The 24,235-nt window shown below is 33.2% G+C and overlaps 1 protein-coding gene across 1 annotated transcript in view; it reads left to right on the top strand.

Moving 5' to 3' along the window:
- Positions 1 to 24,235, top strand: part of LOC123669937 — a 60,243-nt gene that overhangs the window by 4,160 nt on the left and 31,848 nt on the right. The window contains exon 2 of the mRNA XM_045603450.1: positions 18,392 to 18,479. Coding sequence (XP_045459406.1) covers positions 18,392 to 18,479 — 88 coding nt within the window. The remainder of the gene's footprint in view (positions 1 to 18,391; positions 18,480 to 24,235) is intronic.

Below are 24,235 nucleotides of genomic sequence, written 5' to 3' on the forward strand. Positions count from 1 at the left end.
ATAATTATAACAACTTCCGTGTACATATTAAAGTTGTTGTATTATTTTAGAAACAATAACATTGAAAGGGTAATGTTAATACATTAAACATAACATAATATTGCTTAAAGGTAAATATTTGAGCACAACCGAATTTATAAACTCATCATGTGCTTTACTTTAGTGACATTTTAGTTACGGTTGTTTGCACATTTTCAGATTTTTTCTTTTGCATATAATCATTATTGCTTTTTAGGTCTAAGTTATCTTTTTATTTTGTACATTTTTGTAGTAAGTTTACCATCGCATAAAATTACATGTAACAAGTAAATTGCAACGCCCAAAAACTACCGAGCTATTTCGTTATAGATAATTTTTTTTTAAATTACTTTTATAATTTAAAACTAGCTGCTGCCCGCGACGTCGTCTGCGTGAACGCTATACAGCACCAAAAATACCTACGGTTATATCTTTTAAAATAACATTCATTTACCCGTTTCTTCTTTACATTTCATATCTACAGAAAAAATCTCATAGATGGCGCTGCTTTAAAATTGTCTTATCTACTTATATTCATTTAATTATGTTTATCGGCTTAGTTACTTTCCTACCATTTTATTATATGTATAGATGACTGAATAATTTAAACTATATATTTATTATTTCTCTTAAAACACAAAAATTGAATTAGGTAACATAAAAAACATCGCGTAATTAATAGAAATTCTAAGAAACTGAAAGCTTTATTAAAATTTACTACGCTATTAAGATTCGGATACCGGAGATCACGTTGATAGATGAAACCATGTTTGAGATCTTATTTTACTAGTGATCGATAGGATTCACCCTCGTTAAAGTTCAGAGTTAATTTACCTGTCATAGAAGTTGTTACCTAGCACTTAAAAATTATCTACAAATAATAGCGCTTTTATTTGATTTATATGTACTAGACCTATGATTAAATTAATCAAATACCGAACGAAGGTTCGGTGAATTTTATTCTCCAGAAAAAAAGTAAAAAGATATCATGACCAATATGTACTATGAGAAATGTATATCAATCTACAAAAATAAAAATTGGTATCCTTTCAGAGACGTACGAAATAAAGCGGAAAACTTTTTCCTAAATAGTTTATCAATATTTTTTATACCGATTTAACGGAATCTATACATTTAATAATAAAATTGGAGTGTCTGTTTGTAATATTACAATAACCGCTTTTTACTAAATGCATTTGGATATATTTATATTATATATACGCCAACCCGCATTGGAGCTGTGTGGTGGATTAAGCTCTGATCCTTCTCCTACACGGGGAAAGAGGCCTATGCCCAGTAATGGGATATTACAGGCTGAAGCGTATATGCATGTATATACGGTACACATACCAATATAACATTTTTTTACAATTTTTGTCTGTCTGTCTGTTTGTTCCGGCTAATCTTTGAAACGGCTAGACCGATTTTGACGGGACTTTCACTAGCTGATGTTAGCTGATGTAGTTCGGGGTAACTCAGGCTACTTTTATTTTAGAAATTTATTTATTTTATAACTCTCCGAACTGATAAATAATTTTTTTGTTAAATTCTATGCGAACGCGTCTTGGCACACGCAGTTTGGGACATCCTCCGGCCCGTTGGACCGACGATCTACGTAGATTGCCGGTGTAGGCTGGATGAGGATTGCGGAAAACCGACACGTTTGGCGCGAACTTGGGGAGGCCTATGTCCAGCAGTGGACTGCAAGAGACTGAGCTGACTGACTGACTACGCGAACAAATTCGCGGGCACAGCTAATAGATGAATATGATTATGTTAAATGTAATCTTTCTTGTATCTTTGAAACTGTCAAAGATACAAGAAAAATTAACAAAGCAACATGTACGGCAGACATCTGCCAATTAAAAATTCTGAATGTGCTTGTTAATGGTGAAACTCTCCAACATATGTTGCAAATGGGCGAGCGTCGTAATTCAATTACTCGTAATACAATGTTTAATGTTACTAAAAAATGAAATTACCGGAATTTATTTCAGTACTTAAGTTATGAAACTCTAAACTTTTAAGATGAACGATTGCAAAGCATCCAAAATCTTCTGCAAGCGTAAAAAAATGTTGGTGAACATTAACACTTGGTTATAAAAGGAAAAGACAGACGAGGTTGAAAAAAATAAAGTTTTTGCAAAATAATAATAAAGATAACCTTTACAAATACCTCTTCAATACAATAAACTCAAAGTACAGTGTAATATAGCATCGTAATTCAATTATCCTCCTTCTGCAGTTGGTTAAAAATGAGAATAGAAGATAGGGAAATTCGAAACGATATCTCAGAGACGGTACAGTTTTTCAAACTTTGCTACCAGAAGTCGTTACGTAAAGGGATGTGTCTACATTAAACTTAATTTACGTTCCAGATTCGTGAATTCCTCATTCGGGCTCCGCTTTAATTTAGTGGAAAATTTATGAAAGGACCCGCTTGAAACTTGGAGTACTTGTTCTGGATACCAGATTTTGTTTCCGAGACAATTATTCGTCACAAATACCACAGATGACAAGTACGACGCTAAGTGGTCAAAGTATATATGATTAGTTAAAAGTTTTGTTGACCTAAAATGAAGAAAAAATATTTTTTGTAGATTTTTAAAATATTGATTAGTTTTCTTAGTATGCAACTTTATGATTTTTTGCATAGTCATTATGCACGAAATATGTAGAAATGTATTAAAATTATCTCATATTTTGTAATTTTAAACCAAGTATTTGTTACAAACTACTTACTACGAAATCTGATATATTTTGTACTGTATAATGACTGTATTATGATGACACTTTACATAACATCCCTGAAGGGGAGCCTGTTTGCCGTATAAACTCCCTAATGGTGCCATATAACACCAGATTCATGCCCAAAGTTTCGAACCCTTGCTTTCATCAAAGTGACATTAAGACCGACAGCACATTATTTTGTACCATACGTTCTTATCTACTAAACAAACTTATTAACTGTATTAATTTAAATTTAATACTGGTACGATCCTGTTGTTATAATCATGTCATATTAGTAAATGAATGGTCGATCACTGACTTCATTATAGTGCTCGACAGCTATACTATTTTACATACTACTAGGGTGACAAACAAAATTCTAGCCCACCTGAAAGAGGTTACCATAGCTCAGTAAGAGCTCTGGCCACCTTACTCAGTATAGAAACAAAACCCTACTTGATAGCAGTATTATTTGTCTGTGATCTTATGTAAGGTTAAGGTACTTACCCAGTCAGGCTGCCCCAGTTCTGTCTGTGTCGTAATGATTATCCGATCACGTACAGATGAAACCTAATTATTACAGTTACAATAATTGTGTTTGCAGGCAAACGAAGAAAAACCGACGTCAATTATATCGACAAGTAATACAACGTAGGTAGACAAAAAAATAGTCAAGTAAATACGCATTATCAAAGATTACTCCAAAAGCTGTAATCAGATCTCGATGAAATTTTAATGTGACCAAATGGATCACTTTCGATTATCGACTTTTCAACGACTTTCGATTAAATTAAAAATCATCAAATTCTCGAGAGTTTCCCTCGATTTCTCTGAGATCCCATCATCAGATCCTGGTTTCCTTACCATGGTACCACACAAGGGATATCTCCTTTCCAACAAAAAAAGAGATTTATCAAAATTGGTCCATAAACGACGGAGTTATCTTCGAACATACATTGAAAAAACATACGGTCGAATTGAGTAACCTCCTCCTTTATTGAAGTCGGTTAATAAATAAAAGTAGTCATTGAAACTCAACTAAAATAGCAGAATGCTACTGACTCAGTCTTAAAGCACGTTCAAATTTTAATTTATATGTTATTATTATAGTAGTTCAGAACGTACGCTAACTAAGTAGCTTCTGCTAACGGTTCCTTCCGCGTGGAACGGAAGCAACTGCAAGCGGAAGAAAGCAAATCTGGAGCTCATTTGAACACATTTAGAAATCACAAATGTTCAAATTCTAATAGTAACGTTTAACTTATACATTTATAGCATATTTTTAAATCGTCTCACGATTTAAAAGTATGCTTTCGTTTACCATTCTCTTAAAACACTTTTGTGATTTGTCTTGATTAACTATTGAGGAAAATGTCATGGTAAATTAATTTAAAGTTTAATATTTGTAAAGTAAGGAACTTGACTGGGAAGAGAGGACCTCCCATGATCATGTTTGTTGTAAATAAAGTATCCAAAACGTCGGGCATCTAAAAAATCTAATAAACTTCTTATAATTCATTATAATTTATACATTTGAGAAATAGTTTGAAAAACATTAGATACTATTCTTTGTTTGAATTATTGTTATTCAAGTGAAAACTTCTTTTGACGCACCGCACACATATTACCGTAGGCGGTAAGTTATTCACAAAATACTGTTTTCAAGCAGTATTGTGTTCCTGTTGGCGAGTAAGGTGACCAGAGCTCCTGGGGGGATTGGGGATTGGGTCGGCAACGCGCTTGCGATGCTTCTGGTGTTGCAGGTGTCTATAAGCTACGGTAATCGCTTTCCATCAGGTGAGCCGTACGCTTGTTTGCCGACCTAGTGACATAAAAAAAAAAAAACCTAAACAATAATGACACATTTGTTATCGTTACAGGGAATAGTAATACGCTTTTGGTTTACAGAGATGATAAATGCGTACCGCAGTAAATCAACCGGCCCTAGTATATTTGTAAAATAATTAATTATATAGGATTGGCCCTTCATAATATTTTTATTTTATAGAGATGCAACCATTATTTTCCGTTTGTATATTGACAGCAATTATTGTGTAGATGACTCTAGTATACCATCATTAGTGTAAATACACAATAAAAAATACTTAAAATATAAATAATAAAAGTGTTTACAGAAATAAATGCTCTTAATAATTTTTATTTTTTAAATAGAATTAGCTATCGCTATTTAGGAACGAAGCCGTCTTTTGTACTTATTTAGTGTTTTTTACAGCATTGCTTACTCTTGTTTTACCAGGAAGAGTTATTAATATTTTTAGTTAAAAACAAAATTAGCACTAAGAGAGAAATTATTCTCTTTATAGTATTAATATAAAATAGGTTACAATATTTATTCAGGAAATAAATATTACAGCTGTTGACAAATTGGCTCACGAATAGAAGTTGACGGTTTATTATAAACCAAATTTGGAAGTTGGTCTCTATAGGGAATTGCTACAACTTTCCAAATTCAAAATATAATATTGGATTCAACTGAAATATCTGAGTATAATGTTGAAATAAATATGATGTTCAGTATTCAAACATTATTATCATTTTTCGTTCCAAAATTTTTCAATTTATGTATAATTTAGCAACCGCTCCGGCGTAGTAGTGAGTGTGCCATGTATGCGCTAAACACCGACGGTTTGCGGATTTGATTCCCGCTCGTGATAGATATTTGTATTTATACAAATATTTCTTTCCGGTTTTTATTTAAAATTACCATCCATAGGATCAAAGCGATCGGGAGCGATTTATTAGTAAAACTACAGATCGACAGTCCTATGACTGCCTAGTAAAGCTAGGACGTGGGCTGACGCTGACGAAATTTTTCTGTTACAATATCATATATTTTATACCGTCAATTTTCATTTTTTTAAAGTCTATAATTTCTTTCCTGGTTAGGATGTCTGTCCTTGTAGGTTTCCCCAATTCCTCACCATGTCTAGGAGAACACTATAATCTATCGGTCCCGGTTGTCATCTTATACGCCTGATAGCGATCGTTACTCATAGTGGGGAATATATCCGCCAACCCAAGTTGAAGCAGTGTGATCGACTGGAATCCAATCCTTCTACACGGAGAAAAGGATATTATGACCAGCAGTGGGATGTTACCGACTGAATCGATATGTTGAGTTAAAATTGCGATTTGTATTTGTTGTTTTGAAATATCTAGCAAAATATCTTTAAAAACATTCAAAAAATATTTTTACTACATTTAAGAGTAGGTATATAATTTTATAATATGATCTTCATTAACATGAAGAGTGAGGATGCCTCTCAACAACAATTTCATGACTTGGGTGTAACGACCGATAAAATATAATTAATAGAAACATAGTAGACTCGACGATACTATTTTCCGCTTTTATGTAAAGATTAGATTCTTTATTTCTTTCTAATTGATTAGTGCAGCATTTTGTTATTTAACAGCTGCAAAAACAAAGAATTTATTTAAAAAAATTAACAGATAACCAAAAATTCGTAATTATTAAAAAAAATGTTTAACTTAATAAAAAATGTATAATTATTGTCGAAAATACGAATTTTTTCTCTTTGTTTCGTAACGCCTTGACTGAAATCCCTTTTGTTAATTCGGTTCTTTGTTGTTCACATCCTTTGTGATGGTTAATTTAACTACACTTGTTTAGCTCATAACAATATATTAACAACATTAAAATATCTTTAGGGCCATCCTTATTTGTCCTACGGGGATTAGCGCCAGATATATGTTTCAACAGAAGAATAATTTACATTGTGCTTCATTTCCTTGTCTTGTTTTGTATTTCAGTCACTATTAGCCGTATTCCCAATGCATATTTTTTTACAGGAAACTAACCACTTTTATATAGATACCTTAGGGACATCTTCAAAAATGACGCAACACAAAAAGTTAACTTAAATTTTCCCAATTATAAGAGACAAGTGAGTTATATTAGCAAGTTAAACTGAATTTTGACTCACGATTGTTCTCTATAAAAATTTGGACAAAAGAACGTCTTAAATAACAGCGGAACAGCATTAACAACAGCAACTGGATATTGCGTGGTAGATAGATAGATATATATATAACATAGTAAATGTTTGTTACGGGCCATGTTTTTTTTTTATGGTGAGACCGGCCGTTAGCTTGAAGCGTCTAAGTAATTGAGTATATTTTGCGCATAGATTTCAAAATTTAAGCTATTCATCAATCTCTTAGTGCCAGAAGTTTATAAATAGATTATCCACTTAGTGATTACTTACAGCTAACCGAAGCAACCAAAAATGTAAAGTTTGCACAATATTGTAAATTGCCTGATGGAAAATTTTCAAACTTGCGTAACTTTAATGCGGCTTTCGTCTCTTCAATATACAACAGTTTATCAAATACTTGCTGATACTAATATCTTGAGAAATATAATTATGTACTGAAAAAGAAACTTATAATAAACAAAATAAATAAGTAATAATAATTTCTTAGTGTTATTTTTATTTTAAATTTAAAACTTTTTTTTTTTAAATATGTAAAGTGACTTTTAGTGAATTAGTTCATGACAAAATAAAAACGAAAACCGTACAACCAACAAGTAAACACATGAAGCTTCTTTTCCATATAAATACAATAGATTACGTAAATATTTTTAATTGCAAAATAATAAAATTTCTGAATACGTTATCAATAAACATGTATTCAGCGAGCCAGTCAAATCCCATATGTGTGGATTACTTTTTGACAGAAAACACTAAAAATACAAACGAAAAGCCCATCGCAATTCCACAAATGAAACCCGATACGACAGAAGTTGTTAATTAAATTGTATTGGTACCCTCCAGCCTATGATATCATTTGTCAATTGGAATTAGTTTGATCAATGCAATTTATATTGGTTTTAAAATATTTTCAAAACTCATTAGTTTGTGTCATGTAACAAATCGTTTTCAGCAGTCTGAACCGAATGAGTTTTAATGGGATTCATCAACCAAAATGTGCCAATTGAACCGTTCAATTGAGACCCATCATTCCATCTAATCCATTATTTAAACAATAAAACATCCCTTTTTTTCCATGGCTATATACGTATAGTACTTGCACTTTTAGCACTGTGTGTATTGATTTGAAACATTCATCATTATAACATATATCATAATGATGATTATATTTCCTATAGGTGGAAAAAGACTATCAAATCTCAGGTATGCTGACGACACCATTCTTCTCGCAACATCCGTAGAAGATATGAGAGAGCTGTTCCATAGGCTGGAGTTAGAAAGTCGAAATATGGAGCTTGCAATAAATCCAACGAAAACCAAGGTTATGATAGTGGATCGAGCCGGAAACCTATCAAAAGATACTTTCAACATTCGGGGCATTGACACCGTCGATCGCTACATTTACCTAGGTGCCCAAATCTGCAACGACGGCAGTTGTGTCCCCGAAATAAGAAGGCGTATTGGGATGGCAAAGGACGCTATGGCGCGTCTGAACAACATTTGTAACAAAAGGGGAATCGGTATCAAAACCAAGACCAGGCTGGTACGAGCCCTTATATTCCCTATCTTCCTGTATGGAGGTGAGACATAGACAATCCTGGCCCGAGAAAGGCAAAGGATTGATGCATTCGAAATGTGGTGCTGGAGGCGAATGCTAAGAACACCTTGGATGAAACGCACTAATGCGTCGATCCTGGCCCAGCTCCATATCAAAACCAGATCGTCCACCGTATGCCGACGGCGTATTTTGTCGTACGATACGCAGAGGCGATAAAAATCTGGAAAGACGGATTGTGGTTGGGAACACGGACGGCAAAAAAACGCGCGGTCGTTCACTAACGAGATGGGCAGACCAGGTCAAAAACTCATCTGCCACTAGGTTATACACGGTCGTAAGAGACGCCATGGACAGAAACCGGTGGAGGCAAATCATCCGCTCCAGGTGCAACCCTGATGCTGACCACGATCCTCAGACATGAAGGACCGACAAGAGAGAGATAATGATATGATAATGACTGTAAGCTGAATGGTTACAGTAGTAAAGAATATAGCCACCCCCTCTCTTCCCGTGGGTGTTGTAAAAGGCGACTAAGGGATAACACAATTCCGCTACCATCTTGTAACTTATTTGATTAAATACTTACGTTGATGATGATGATGATGATGATGATGATGATGATGATAATCATCTTGTAACTTAAAAAGCCAACCGATGGCGGAATAAATATCCAAGTGCTGGCCTCTAAATACACAGGCTGAAGACGGGCAGCAGCGTCTTCAGTGCGACAAAGCCAGTCCTGTGGTCACCAACCCGCTTGTCCAGCGTGGTGACTATGGGCAACGCACATAAGTTCACGCCATTTTTGGCACGAACTTATGATGAGGTGATGGCCAGCAGTAGATAGTCACTATGTAATATGAGATTGTGATTGATTTTCAGAATATTTTTTTTATATAAACATGAATTTTATCGTTCGAATTCGTTATTAGCGCTTTACTGTAAACAACAAATTTTGTAATTAATTTCGTTGTACGACAAAGGTTGTAAGGCTAAATAATATAAATTAGTAACAAAATTAATTAACAACGAAATTTTAAGAAATAATTTAGTCTAGTTTATTAAAATTAGCTTACTCGATTGAAAGTTATTACGTTTAATTTGAAGGAAGGCGGAAGTTAACTGTCATAGAGCGGAAAAACGATTTAATTAACTTAAATATCTTCACGTAATTACACAATTTCTTTATACCTCGAAAAGAACTTGAAACTAATATTTTTCGTTCCTATCTGGCATCCCGCGACACCACAATTTTTACAGTATCTATTCAACATAATTATTTTAATGTTTCAGAAGTAATTAAAAAAGTTTTATTTTCTCATAAAAATCCATATTTTAATTATCTCATGTGCCACACTGTCATAATAGATGGCGTTGTATTACGAGGTCCTAAAATGATCTCATACATCGATTGAAGACATAACTTTAATATCTATACACTTAAAAAAAATCCGTGTGGAGATTTGGAATAATTAAAATGCATAACTGCTTTTGATGTCTCCTAGAAAAACAAGAATCTTCTTAAAGGATTCAAATCTGTGGGTGTAGTTCGGTGGTAACCATATAATTTTTTACATAATAGTTATGTGCTTGATATACTAGTTGGAAAGTATTATGAATTAGCTGACATAACAACTTGCATACTTTTAGAATTCCTTTAAAGGAGTATACAACTAGCATTAATTGCTAGAACTTCACTTGTCAGTCTATTGTTATAATAGCTTTGAGTCGAAACAGGTAGATACTATATATCTTAAAACATAATTATTATGTATATTTATGGTCACTATAACGACGAAAAAAACAAAACGTGTGTGCTTTAGATCACACGACTGAAGTAAAACTTCTGCACAATAAGCCTGCACTGTGTCTTAGACATACGAAACGTAACTGGCTATGAGATAAAGAGCGAACAAAATGTGTGCTCGCGCCTCTCTAGCGACGTTCGCCTCGTCCGATCACAGTTTTCGTAACGGTCTTGCACCAGCATTCGCATTAATTCGCAACGCATTCACCAGCTTACTCCCCATGTAAAGCGTACGTAAAGAAGTTTTACTTCAATAAATTTAAGAATTAAAGTAATGAGTAATACAAGAAACTCGTTTTCTCGTTTATATTAAAACTTAATCTTAAAATTTATGCACTATTTAATATTGTCCATTAATCTGATACCTTTCGCGTGTGAGTCAAACTTTACTATACCAATAGTTAGTTTTAATCGCCAATATGCGTGTTAAAGTCAAATTTGCAGAGGCTAAAACTAGAAATTTATATGAAAATAATTTATCGCATTATATTAAACGTTAAAAAATTTGTATTAATTTTCTATAATTTTGTTTTATTATTTACCTAATCATGGATGTATTTACCCTAGGACCAAAAGGGCCATGGCCCGGGGCGACACAAACTGAGCACAAAGGGCGGCGCATGACGAGCAAACGTATCTACTAGACATGTAAAGAATTATGAAAAATATGATGAACTTATGGAATAGGTGACCTAAAAAAAGTCAGCCGAAAATTTCAACGGCGGCAAACCTTACTAGGCCAGGGCCCTAAATCTTAAAATACGCCACTGATTCTAATAAATTGTTTTGAAGGTATTACAGATCTTTTGAGTTTCTTGCCGAATCTTCTCTAAAAAGAAACTACTTACCTATGTGCTTTCCGTAACGGTAACAACTTCATAATTATTAACTGATTATTTAATTAAAAGAATTAAAAATTCCTAAAAATAAGGAAACAATTGAAGATATTTAAAAATAGAGAATTGAAATACCTTTTTTAATTGTAGTTTCAAATGTAAATTACGCATCAAACATCTACAAATCTTCTGAAAATAAATAATAATTAGAACATGATTGTAATATTTCACGAGTAGAAAATACGCGTAACACTATGGTCGCTTTTCAACGAAAAGGATTAATGAGAATTATTACAAGCAACAGGGGATTTAACAACTGCCCGAGGTTGTATTTGGTGGTACATCATACTTATACTGTACCGTATATCTGTATGTATTATATACTATTTTATGCTAATATGATATTATAACTTTTAATAATTATCTATTAATCAATAATAGTTACTCAATATCTCAACCCTCTGGTAGCGATTCACGTGTTATATCCAGTGTCATCTCGGGTCAAATAAAAAAAGTAAAAAACTTTTAAAAATTAAAATCAATCAAATAAAGTTATTAATTTCCTTGTTTATCTACAAATGTAAACGCAATTTTTTATTGAAGTGAAAACTTCTGTTGGCCACATATTTTCTCGTTGATAGTATAAGCTACGCTGACCTGTCACGGTCTGAGGTGAAAGGCTCGATCGGGTGAACTAAGGACCGCCGAGTGTACCCGAGCGAGAAAGATACATTCAGCTGCTTTTCGCTGTTGTGTCGCTTTGTTTAGCATATTCAATTAATACGTAATAATTGTCATTAGTAATTTAATAGTTATTGTTATATTATAAATTGCTTGCCTTGCCTGTATTGGATAGTACTAGTTGCTGGATAGGTTTCTCAGTCTGGTAGTCTCATCAATCTTTTTATTTGATACCTATAATGTAGCAAAGCATTAAAAACTTACTCTGACGTCTTAAGAAATCTTTTATATTGAATTCAGTGTGACGTCACTGTATTTTTCGAGTTATTCCCAGCAAGCCCTTTTATTTGATACCCATATTATAGAAGTGCATTAAACATATCTATTCAGCTCAGCAAGCAATTTTATTTCATATCTATCTTGTATTAGTGCATAAACAATAACTACTCCACTTCCTTAGGTTTTCCACCAAGTTGGATTTAGAACAACGTCATATATAGCTTACCATGCATTGTCAGAAACTAAACGTGTGTACAAAATTTAATTTCAATAGATTGCAGATACATACTTATAATTAAATTGCAACAATCTACCCTAACAAACATAAATACATCGATGCATATATATTTAAATACGTACATTGCAAGTTAAATAAAAGCTTTTATTATAAAGTATGAACTTTTATTACACCAAAGAGTTTGGTATACCAAAGAGTTTCGTTCACCAGAGAGTTTCTATTATTTACGAAAAAAATAAATAATAAATGATTTTTCGGTGTTTTCATTTACAACAAAATTTTGTGTTTGATGAATAAAAGTTTGGTGGCAAAGACAAATTCATTTCGAATTTATTTTAACTAGCTAACGAAAAGCGGTGTTCTTATAGAAACTTAAAAAAACAATTATGAAGAAAATGAGAAATTAATTTCTCTTTTTGTTGGCGAAAAATAACATTATTAAATACATAACATTCAATATTTTAATATATATATTGTACATTAAATTTGCTAAAACCTTGGAAGAACTTTCTCCCCTTTAAAACCAAACTTGGCTTAACTAATTCCTTACTGTTACCCTTATTAGATAATGTCGACATTGTTTTTATTGATTTATTTGAACACTTTTTAAACAAGTTGTAACAATTATATTCGGTTTCGTTCGGTGTGGCTCATATATTATTCGGTTTCCACAAATTCAACCATATATCTCAACATCGTCAATAGTTGGGTAGGTTACCAATTACGATTAAGGATCGCCATTCATTTGTAGAACACAGTCATGACAGAGTAGGAAAATAAAAAAAGTGGAATTTTCTTTACTTTAATTTCATTTTTCATCATCATTATTCCTTTATTGAAAAGTATTTTGAACGTTACTTTTATATATATTAACTATTTATTTACTTTAGTTACACGTTTTCACATGTATGTATGTATATGTTTAAATATGTTATGAATTGCGATAATGGAATCGACAAAGTTGTACAACTTTGTTGATTACTTTTAAAGTTATATGACTTTGTAGGGGACCAACTACTATAACTTTAACTCGAAAGAGAAAAATTTTCGTTTGTGAAAGAAGTTGCGGGTTTTCTTCGATGATTAGAAAGCAGATTCTCAATTCAAGAAATTTAATATATATTTTTTTAATTTATAATAAATAAGTACATTATTGTTTAGTAAATAAATAAATTAAAAAAACGTTTCCAACAAATTTTATTATTAAAAAATATAAAAATCTAAATTATATAAAATATATTTCAGTTTAACATTCGCACACTTTTAATGTGTATTTCATGACATTCAATTCAATCCTAGCTTCATTTTAACCTTTCTTAAAAAATTTAACTATAAAAACTATATGTATAGTTTTACTAAAAAGTTATATTTGTACAATAGTTTTAAAGCAAAAACTGGCTGTTAATAACAAAAAAAGTATATATTGATAAAACCGTATCGTTCTCATTGAAAACTGCCTGTCATATAATATTCTTTTTTTAAATATAGATTATTTTCAAACATTATTGTACACCACAACCACATGTTACACATCACATAGTTTAAGATAGTTATAGTTATTTTTGTTGAGAATAGTAACCATTGTAATGCTGGTTTATTCTGTAAGCTTCAAGAGCAACCCAGGTCAAACAGATTAATTACCGCTGACGATTTATTTATTTTTATTTCTTTATTCGTTTTTTTTCTTTTTTTTTTTTCGTCACACTATTTTCCTGGTATAGAGTACCAAGGGGTACAAAAACTGTCGTATAACTCTATAGAGAACAGAGTGGATAAATAATGAAGCAGTGTATTGTTAGACAATCAAAGACGGTAGACTGTATTTTTTCGCTGTGATTTTATTGTTCGATAGTGATTTGTCGTCGTCAATCAGGATATTTTATTCTCCATCTCAGATTGGTATATCATTAAGCTATTATCTGACGTAATTTTAATATGTATTTCTTATCATATCTATATAGCCTTAACAAAATTATTTATACATATATAAATGAAAGTTTGTGTATATGTCCTTTACAGAATCGTAAACTATGCATTTGATCATGTCATGATCTTCAGCAAAGTATTGTGCATGAGCCCACAGAGGTTTCTGATTTGATACAACCAAAAAAAACGTAACAACGCGCGCAGGATACAGCTAGTATATAATAAAACATTGTGTGCAGATTAGTAATGCAACTTAAAATGTCGAACTAATCATTAAAGTAATCTCTTAAGTGGCAATTATAATAATATACACACAAACACGTTCATGCAGAACTATCCATACATATGTACAAATATATATATAGATAAAATATTAATAAACTAGAAGTAAAGTTTGATAAATACTCGTCAATGTTTAATTAGTAGTGCTTTCTTTACACTGTACTTAAAATTGTCAATTAACATTTTTCTTATCTAAGAAATAACAAAACACAAAGGGCTTTCTACCCTGAATCCCATTTACGTTATCTTCAAATTTAACATAATAAACAATAACCCAACCCCTTTGTAGACAATAGTTATGTCATTAATGTCAATTTATATGATGGTCTGACGCCACACGTAAATGCCGGCGTTAGCATACATCGATAAAATATTATTTTGATCTATGTCATAATGCCACGACAAAAAAGATTAAGTTTGTGTTCTTTATTATTTACTCAATATCTTGAATATTTTCTCAGGATTTATTGGAAGAAAGATTTAAGAGACAGGGTTTAGAGGAAGAAGGGTGTTTGTGCAGTCCTTGTGGGTCTCCCCACCGTGCCTCGGAGAGCACGTTAAGCCGTCGGTCCCGGTTGTTATCATGTACACCTGGTAGCGATCGTTACTCACAGTAGGGATCGGGATATCCGACAATCCGCATTGGAGCAGCGTGGTGGATTAAGCTCTGATCCTTCTCCTACATGGGGAAAGAGGCCTATGCCCAGTAGTAGGATATTACCGGCTGAAGCGTTATTGGAAGAATTTTATTTACTAAGCCTAAAATCAAGCATTTTCGGGAAGAGCCTAGCCTAGGGATTAGCCTATAGGCTATCAAATATCGCATTTCTAATTTTATTAAGATTAATACTGAATGAAGACATAAATTTTCAATAGTGTTGCCTATTAACAATTTCAATGGTGCAATGAAATATATATAAACACATAAACAGTACATGTGTTTCTTTTTAAGCATAATGTGACGATGAAGTTTTAATAACTTTTAAAATATAAACAGACGTATTTTCTTTTCATTTGATTTGCTTCATTTGTCTTGCACGTACCGGAAACCCGAGAACATTACATACACGTATATAGAAACATGTGTTCACCCAGCCTCATCGTTAAATCGTTGAGCAGGGATAGGCACACTAGCGCGTAAATACCAATGAAATATAATAGTCGGGGTATATTGAATTTGAATTATGAACTTGAATAATTTTCTAACACTGGTAGAAGCTAAATCTACTTACATTGAGATCTAACGAGTACTTTTTGAATTCTCTGTCTTTTTGAGTTATCTCCGTATTTACTTGATTATTTTTTCGTCTATTTACGTTTTATTATTGATCAATGTGATTGAAGTAGGTTTTTTTTCGTTTGCGAGCAAACAAAATTAAAAAAAAAACAGGAGTTTAAACTTAATCCATGCATTGCAAAATTTTTATTGGCCAATACATAATAAATACATTTTAATTTGCAATTTAAGTACCACGAAAACCGCGCGGGTTTATCTGGGTACAGAGAGTCACTTCCGTGTGTTTTTGTAAAAAATATTTTTTAAAACGTGATTTGTTTTTCGTGGTACTCTTCTCCGCCAAGACCATAATTAATTTTAAAAATAGCCTCCGCTATCTTTATGTCCAGCCGCAAGAAGCCTTAGTAATTGGGTGACGTTGGTGCTCTTTAGGGACGAAACATTTACACATTCACGGTTCACGTCGCTAGTACCCAATTTCGTCGGAATTTAATACTTATAGTCTTGTATATCTTCTTCAATAGGGAACTTATTAATGTAATTTTTTTATTAAATTGGACTTAAAATTAGAAAATTAGTTCTATAAAAAGTCTCCAGCTGTAAATTGAAAATGACACAGTTACTGTTCTTTTTTATTCACAGTGAGTTCGTGATGTGTCTTAGTTTCTGCTTAAGCTTCAATCTAAATCATATTTTAAATATGTTAAAATTCAATAAATAAGTGAAAGTTTAATAAATTTATTACAAAATAAGAATGTTTTCATATGAACCTAAAATACCTGCAACCTCATACACCTGTACAAAACTCAAAAAAACCTTCTTCTTTACAATATCAACTATCTGTGCCCCAGGACACACACGGGGTTTTACACATGCGTTCATTTGAGGAAAAGAATATTTTGTATCCTTCCTTGGTAAGTTGACTATCAACCAAAAAATAATTTTCCAATTCGAACCATTAGTCCCTGAGATTAGCGCGTTTAAACGAACAAACAAACTTTTTAGATTTATTATACCTACATATAAAGATAAAAATTTAAATACCAACCAGTGAAGCTTTAGACTGAAATGCGATGGTGCAAACATGTATATGTATATAGTTCTTCTTACGGCATCCGTATATTTACATTAGACCTGCATAATTAGATCCAACCGGCTCTCATGTAAATAGCGCCTAACGACTCTTACATATAGTTTACTCTACAAGTTATGTTTGCATGTATCCAATTCAAATATACGGCATATGGTTATAGCGTTGTGAAGGTGACATGGGTGTTCATTAATAGAAGCACAAACACTACCTGTCTATTTTAATATAACACAGCTGAAAGTTTTATATCTTTTAAGGCGCTAACCTCAACAGTACCCATGTCTTCTTCTGTCTGGTAGGTATCCAAGAAATTGGTTTGATGTCGATCATCATTATCACTTCAGCCTATCGCAGTCCACTGCTGGACATATACCTCCACAAGTTCACACCAAAAATGGCGTGGTAGTCACCACCCTGGACAGGCGGGTTGGTGACCGCAAGGCTGACTTTGTCGCACCGAATACGCTGCTGCTGGTCGTCAGCTTGTGTATTTCAAAGCCAGCAGTTGGAAGGTTAACCCGCCATCGGTCGGCTTTTTCAATTCCAAGGTGGTAGTGGAACTGTGTTGTCCCTTAGTGGCCTCTTACGACACCCACGGGAAAACAGGGGGTAGCTATATTCTTTACTGCCGTAATCACACACCTGGAACCTGATACAACGAAATGAAAATTTTTTATTACATTATATTGTAAAATACTATTAATAGTATCCAACAGATATAATTGTTTGTGTTATATGTTTACTCTTCAGTCTTAAATTAAACTTTTACTGTCTCAGATATTCTGATCCGTAAACGTTAAATGCAAAAGTTGTAAATTATTATTTAACTACAATAAGGTTCCAAGTATCTGTTGGTTCTCCTGCTGATAACTCATATAACTAATACGCTAGAAAAACTTTATCGGCAATTAGTAAAAGAAATCCATAGATTTCGATCACTATGTGCGATTGATGTCGATACCTGTAAAAATTGAGAGTCTGTCTATATCTTCATTTGTCATATTGGCATTTGTTAACTTTCATACGTAATTTCATTACATATAAACCCATTTTTTTATCGAAAGGTTCTGCTTGTCATATGGTCAATTTAAATTTGATCGAATTCTGACGAGTACTTTTACCCTTAGTAATGCGTATTTAATTGATCATTTTACTCTCATTTTGATTATTTTACTATTATTAACTGGTCAATGTTGTAAACTGAAGTCATTTTTTTTCGTTTACGAGCAAACACCATTACCGTTTGCGAGCAAACATTTACCAGCAGTAACCAACACCTATTATTATTATTATTACCCCGGAACCGTATTAACATTAGTTTTCGTCATTGACGTCACGATCTAAGATACCTATTCTTTCTCCTTCCTCTTCTGCAAGATCACTCTGACATACTGCGATATTCTTTGTCAGTTATCTGTCATCATATATGTAACCCATTAGTAATTGTATAAATATAGACTATAAAATAAAAACACTAATACATAAATAACAACGACTGATACTGATTATTATTTGACATATAGCATGGAGTCATAATTATATCAAAGTATTAAAGCTAAGTCATTTAACAGTACAAATTTAATAATAAGTGGACACAAGGGAAATCAATGTTGTATGTACGAATACATTAAAAACTAAATTGGTGTAATTTGAGGAACAAAATATTTTAAGCCATAAATAATTGTTATACTCTTTGTTATAAAAAGTCAAACACAATGTTAATTTGTTCCAGAATATATCAATACTGGTGGTGCTGTTGTACAGTTGGAGAATTGGAGTCAATGCGAAAAGGTACAAAGAACTCGACGATGTTTACTATGGTATGTACTATCTATAACATCAATATATTTTCAAATTCAAATCAACAAAACATGTTGTTGGCAAACGAAAAAAAAATTACTAAAATTTACTTCGACAATTTACAACGTAGGTAGTTGAAAAAGTAGTCAGTTAAGTACACATTATTAAGTATAACTCAAAAATTAGTCGTCAGACCGCGATCAATTTAAAATCGGGTACCAGTAAACAGTTATGAGTTACAACTTTACCTATATAAAAAAAAACAGTTGAATTGAGAATAGTAGGTTCTAATTCCTTGAAGTAGGTTAAAAATAAATACCAACCTTTATGGTGATCACTGAGATAACCCATCGACAAATCGACAAACATTCTGGTAAACTTTTAACATCATTTGATCAAAATACTTTTTAGTATTTAGTAGTTATTCAAACTGTCAACCAAATAATGACGAAACAAATGAACAAATTCCTCTGTTTTATTATATCATTTTTATATGGTCACGTTTCATCATACACAATGGTATTAGGTACTAATACATTTTAGTCGTGAGGTTTACGTGACTAGACCCAATTTCCTATTACTCTGGACAATTTGCTCATAACAAAACATATAGGTTTATTATAAAACAACTAATGACTAGATGATGACAAAATACTTATATGCTTATATATTGACGACCGCTCTGGTATACGTAATTGCGCCAGTAGACTTCCTCAACACCGTCAGTCATGGTTCCGATTTCCCTTCGGGGCAGGACATTTATATTCCTTACATAAAACGGGTTTCTTGTCTCGTTTATGCCCTTGTGAGTTTTCTCACCGAATTTTTGATAGAACGTAAAGGCTTTAGTTGTTACTAACTTCAGCCTATTGCAGTCCACTGCTAAATATAGGCCTCCACAAGTTCGCGCCAAAAATTGAGTGAACTCGTGTGTTTTGCCCATAGTCACCACGCTGGGCAGGCGGGTTGGTGACAGCAGGGCTGGCTTTGTCGCACCGAAGACGCTGCTGCCCGTCTTCGGCCTTCGGCCTATTTCAAAGCCAGCAGTTGGATGGTTATCCCGCCATCGGTCGGCTTTTTGAGTTTCAACAAGACACCCAAGGGAAGAGAGGGGGTGGCTATATTCTTTTCACAGCAAAGTTGTTACTCATGGTAGAAAAATTATCCACCAAGACGGAATGGAACATGTGGGAATAAGCTACAACTCTAGTCCTAAATGGAGAAAAACTCCTCTCCTCGATGATACCGTGATACGGTTATTGGTTGACTCATCTTTCTGTTCATTGGAAATATGTTATTAACACGAAAAAGCGAACGTTTAAACGTTTTTGTAATGTCTTTTTCGGATTATTGTTGATTATTGTTGGTTGGTTTATTGTTGAATTTTAATCAGAAAAGGAATATAAAAAGCAAGTCTTATATTTCCGTTTAAAATTAACGTAAAGAAGACCTAGATGATCCAATTAAAATATACCACAAATCCAAAAGTGCTGATAAGTAGAATATTCTTGGTATTCTTCAAATTATTGCGCGCGAAATTCAAAAAATACCGCAATGGTACTACACGTTTTATTTTTATGTTTTTTTTTAAGCTATTTTAATTAAAATTACATTTTAGCCAGTTTATATTCTTTCCAAGTGGGCACAAGCGAGTGACATTAAGTTAAAGTATATATTCTACTTACGTGCAATTATGTGCAAAATAAAAGTACTATCTTGAGACTAAACTACTTCTTTGACCTCGCCGATTTTAGTGTACACCTAAAAATTGCGTAGAAGATATTTAATTTGACGCATCTCGCTTTTATCGACCTGTATACTCGTACTACCTTCAAGTTTTCATCTGTTTTAATTTCGTTACTACTTTTCAATGCAAAACAACTTTTCAAACTAGTTCAGTAGTATATCAATATTTAAACAAAATTAAACATCACACATAACATCCACAGTCTGTTTTGACTACTTCCCTATCTTGCAAAACTTATTGTTTATAACTTGACGAAAACTCTTGAATTTCAACTAAAGTACGTCTACTTTAAATGCGACTACTTCGTACGACGTACACTTGCTTTCCGAGTATTTGATATTGGGACGAGCAAGACGCCGTTTTAAACGTTAACACTCAAACATATTTTAAGTTTAATTTTCACACAAATCTATTTTTAAATATCTTAAATCTTTTCTTTATCTAATATAGATGATGAACAGATTGTTCTCAAGACCGCTTTTTTACATCTATCTATATATGTATTATTTCTAGTTTGTTTCATTGTGGTGTACAATAGTGTTATATCTATAATCTATAATAATATATATAAAAGCGAAAGGTCACTCACTCATCACGAAATCTCCGAAACTATAACACCTACAAACTTGAAATTTGGCAGGTAGGCTCCTTATAAGACGTAGGCATCCGCTAAGAACGGATTTTACGAAATTCGACCCCTAAGGGGGTAAAATGGGGGTTGGAAGTTTGTATGAAAGTCCTATGTTTTTGAAGTAAGAGACTTGAAATTTAAAATGTAAGCTCTATAGATGGTGAAAAGGTGTCCAAATAATGTATCTTTAGAAATTAACTCCCTTTTGGGATTAAAACGGGGGATAGTAAGTTGACTCACTCATCACGAAATGTCTGAAACTGTAACATCTATAAGCTTGAAATTTGGCAGGTAGGCTCCTTATAAGGCGTCAACATCCGCTAAGAATGAATTTTACGAAACTTGAGCCCTAAGGGGGTAAAACGGGGGTTGAAGGTTTGTATGAAAGTCCCATGTTTTTGAAGTAAGAGACTTGAAATTTAAAATGTATTCCTTATAGATGATGAGAAGGTGTCCAAATAATGTATCTTTAGAAACCAACTCCTTTTTGGGGTTAAAACGGGGGATGGTAGGTTGACTCCCTCATCACGAAATCTCCGAAACTATAACAGCTACAAACTTGAAATTTTGCAGGTAGGTTCTTTATAGGACGTAGACATCTGTTAAGAACTGATTATACGAAACTCGACCCCAAAGGGGATAAAACGGTTGAAAGTTTGTATGAACGTCCTATGTTTTTGAAGTAAGAGATTTGAAATTTAAAATGTATGCCTTATAGATGGTAAGGAGGTGTCCAAATAATGCATCGTAATCTATATATATATAAAAGAGAAAGGTCACTGACTCACTCATCACGAGAACTCAAAAACCGCTAGATGGTCCATCCATCCAGGATGGACAAAGATGAAATTTGGCAGGGAGGTAGATTATAGTTAGCAGACGTTAAGAACGGAATTTACGATATTCCACCGCTAAGGGGGTTTAATTGGGGTTGATAGTTTGTATGAAACATATACAGCCTGAAAATAAAACTAAAAATGTGGTGTATAGAGAGGTTTTATAAAAATAACTATTAAATTATATTAAATTGTGCCTTTTAAAAAGTTACTCAGTTTGATAAGCATTTCAAGTGACTGAAATAAAAAAAAATTGCGTTAAACATCTTAATGCATATCTTCATAACCACGCGAACGTAGTCGCGGGCAACAGTTAGTGTATTACGAAAAACAGTCCCCAAAAGTGTATGTGATCGATTCGCTCAAAATCTACTGAACGGATTTTCATGCGGTTTCACCATTGGAGAGAGGGCTCTACCATTGGCAAGAGGAAGGTTTACGGAACGGCTAAGCCGATTTTGATGAGAGTTTCACTGGAAGTTTGCCGGAAAAACTTTGTGACACACTAATTTCAACGCGGGCGAAGCCGCGGGCACTGCTAGTATCTATATATTAATACGTAAAGCAAAAAGTTTGTACCCCTTTTCACGAAAATTGCACGAACGGAGAAGTTTGAAATTTCGCATACTTATATAGATTATATATAGAGGAGTGCAGAATGCTTATATTTTTTTTAAATGATGTATAAAAAATACATTAAATCAATAAAAAATACATTACAGACCCTACCGTGTATTTGACACACACACACACGAATATATACTCTTTTGTTTATTATTATGGAAGTATAGTGTTTGACAACAGAATCCTATTAATGTTCAAATTTAAAATTAAAAATTAAATATGGTCGAATTTCGATCACTGGGCGATCACTAGTTATTATTAATCTATATAGTTTATCATATACGCGTATCCTCTTTACTACTACTCCTCTCTGTAGTGCTTCTCTTTTCTATTCTTTCTTCTTCTGGCAACTGTGATGCCATCAGAACGAGTAATACGATGTGTTCTCTAAATTAAATAAAATTGTTCAAATTAATTCTTACATATTTTCATTCTCATTTAATACGACAAATTTAATTTGAACGATACACCCTACGATACATTCCACTACTAGGCATAGGCCTCTTTCTCCACGTAGGAGAAGGATTAGAGAAAAGATATTCGCCAACCCGTTGTACCATAATCCAGCACGCTGCTCCCCTACGGGTTGGCGGATATGTTCCCATTATGAATAACGATCGCTATCAGATATTTATGATAACAACCGGAACTGGCGGCTGACGTGCACTCCGAGGCACGGAGACTAACTAGGATAGACATCCAAACCGAAAAGAAATATTTGGACAAATATAAATAAACATTCTGAGCGGGAATCGAACACGCAAACCGTCGGTGCTTTAGACGACTACACGCACCACTACACCAGAGCGCTTGTCAAGAGAGGTGGGAATGTTTACAAATTGTTAAATAGTAGTGTTTATACCTATGTATCTCTGGATCTTTATGGGTCTCTCACTTTTATGAAATTTAATAATTATATTATTTATGAACAACCGTCATAAAGTAATTATAACATGTTTTTATGATAGAACAATTCACATGCCTAAATATAGTACGTACATATAACCTATATGTGTAATACCTTGCATTTTGTTTTTTTCTTGACCTCGTTTCTGTTTATTTATTCCTACATGGCACCTCCAATAAAAACGGCAAAAGGTACAAATCTCGGGTGCTGCTGTTTAGATTTACTACGCCGTTCGTTTCTAGAGCATAGGGTACAAGGAGAGTTACATAAAGGAAGGGATCGATCCACGATAACTGTTTCCAATCTACATAATCAATACATATGATAAAACTTTAAGCGGATCGCAGTGCAGTGCATGGAAGATATACGAGAAAAAATATTATTAGGAACTTTATCAACGCAAATAGCACCCAAAACAATTATTTTGAGAACTTTTGTCTGTTTTTTCAGTGCGTTTGTGCACGCTAATCTCAAAAAACGGTTTATCTGATGTAGATGTGGTTTTTATTAATATATTGTGATAAGCTTCACTTAATATGTAGTGTTTGTTGAAAGTTATGCCAATTTAAAGAATCACGTTGTACATGTAAATACCCAAACGACGGCGTCCATAATCCAAAGTAAACCAAAAGATATATCAAAATTTGCTGTCCAAAGTCACGATTCCACGCGGACGAAATCGTAGCCACAGCTAGTATGGTATATATTCCTCGCGAGCACAAAGTTCAATTTACGAATTAATTTTAAGCGACACGTTTTATGTTACATATACGTGTAATAAAACTGAAAGGTCTCTTTTAATTGTTATTAAAAAATCCATTGAAAGGAATATCCGTGGGCTAAAAATAAGGCGCTAAAATTTAAATGACATGAATCAATTAACAGAGCACGTAAACGTTATTGCTTAGATTTAAAATTCAAGTTACTTTTTTTTTAATTTTCGCTTATACAAACTTTATCCTGACAATAAAGATCACAAATTATTCAATTGGTTGTCCGGAAGTTATGGGCGTACATACACTTCGCCTATT

The sequence above is a fragment of the Melitaea cinxia genome, chromosome 4, assembly GCF_905220565.1.
Source record: "Melitaea cinxia chromosome 4, ilMelCinx1.1, whole genome shotgun sequence".
NCBI lineage: Eukaryota > Metazoa > Arthropoda > Insecta > Lepidoptera > Nymphalidae > Melitaea > Melitaea cinxia.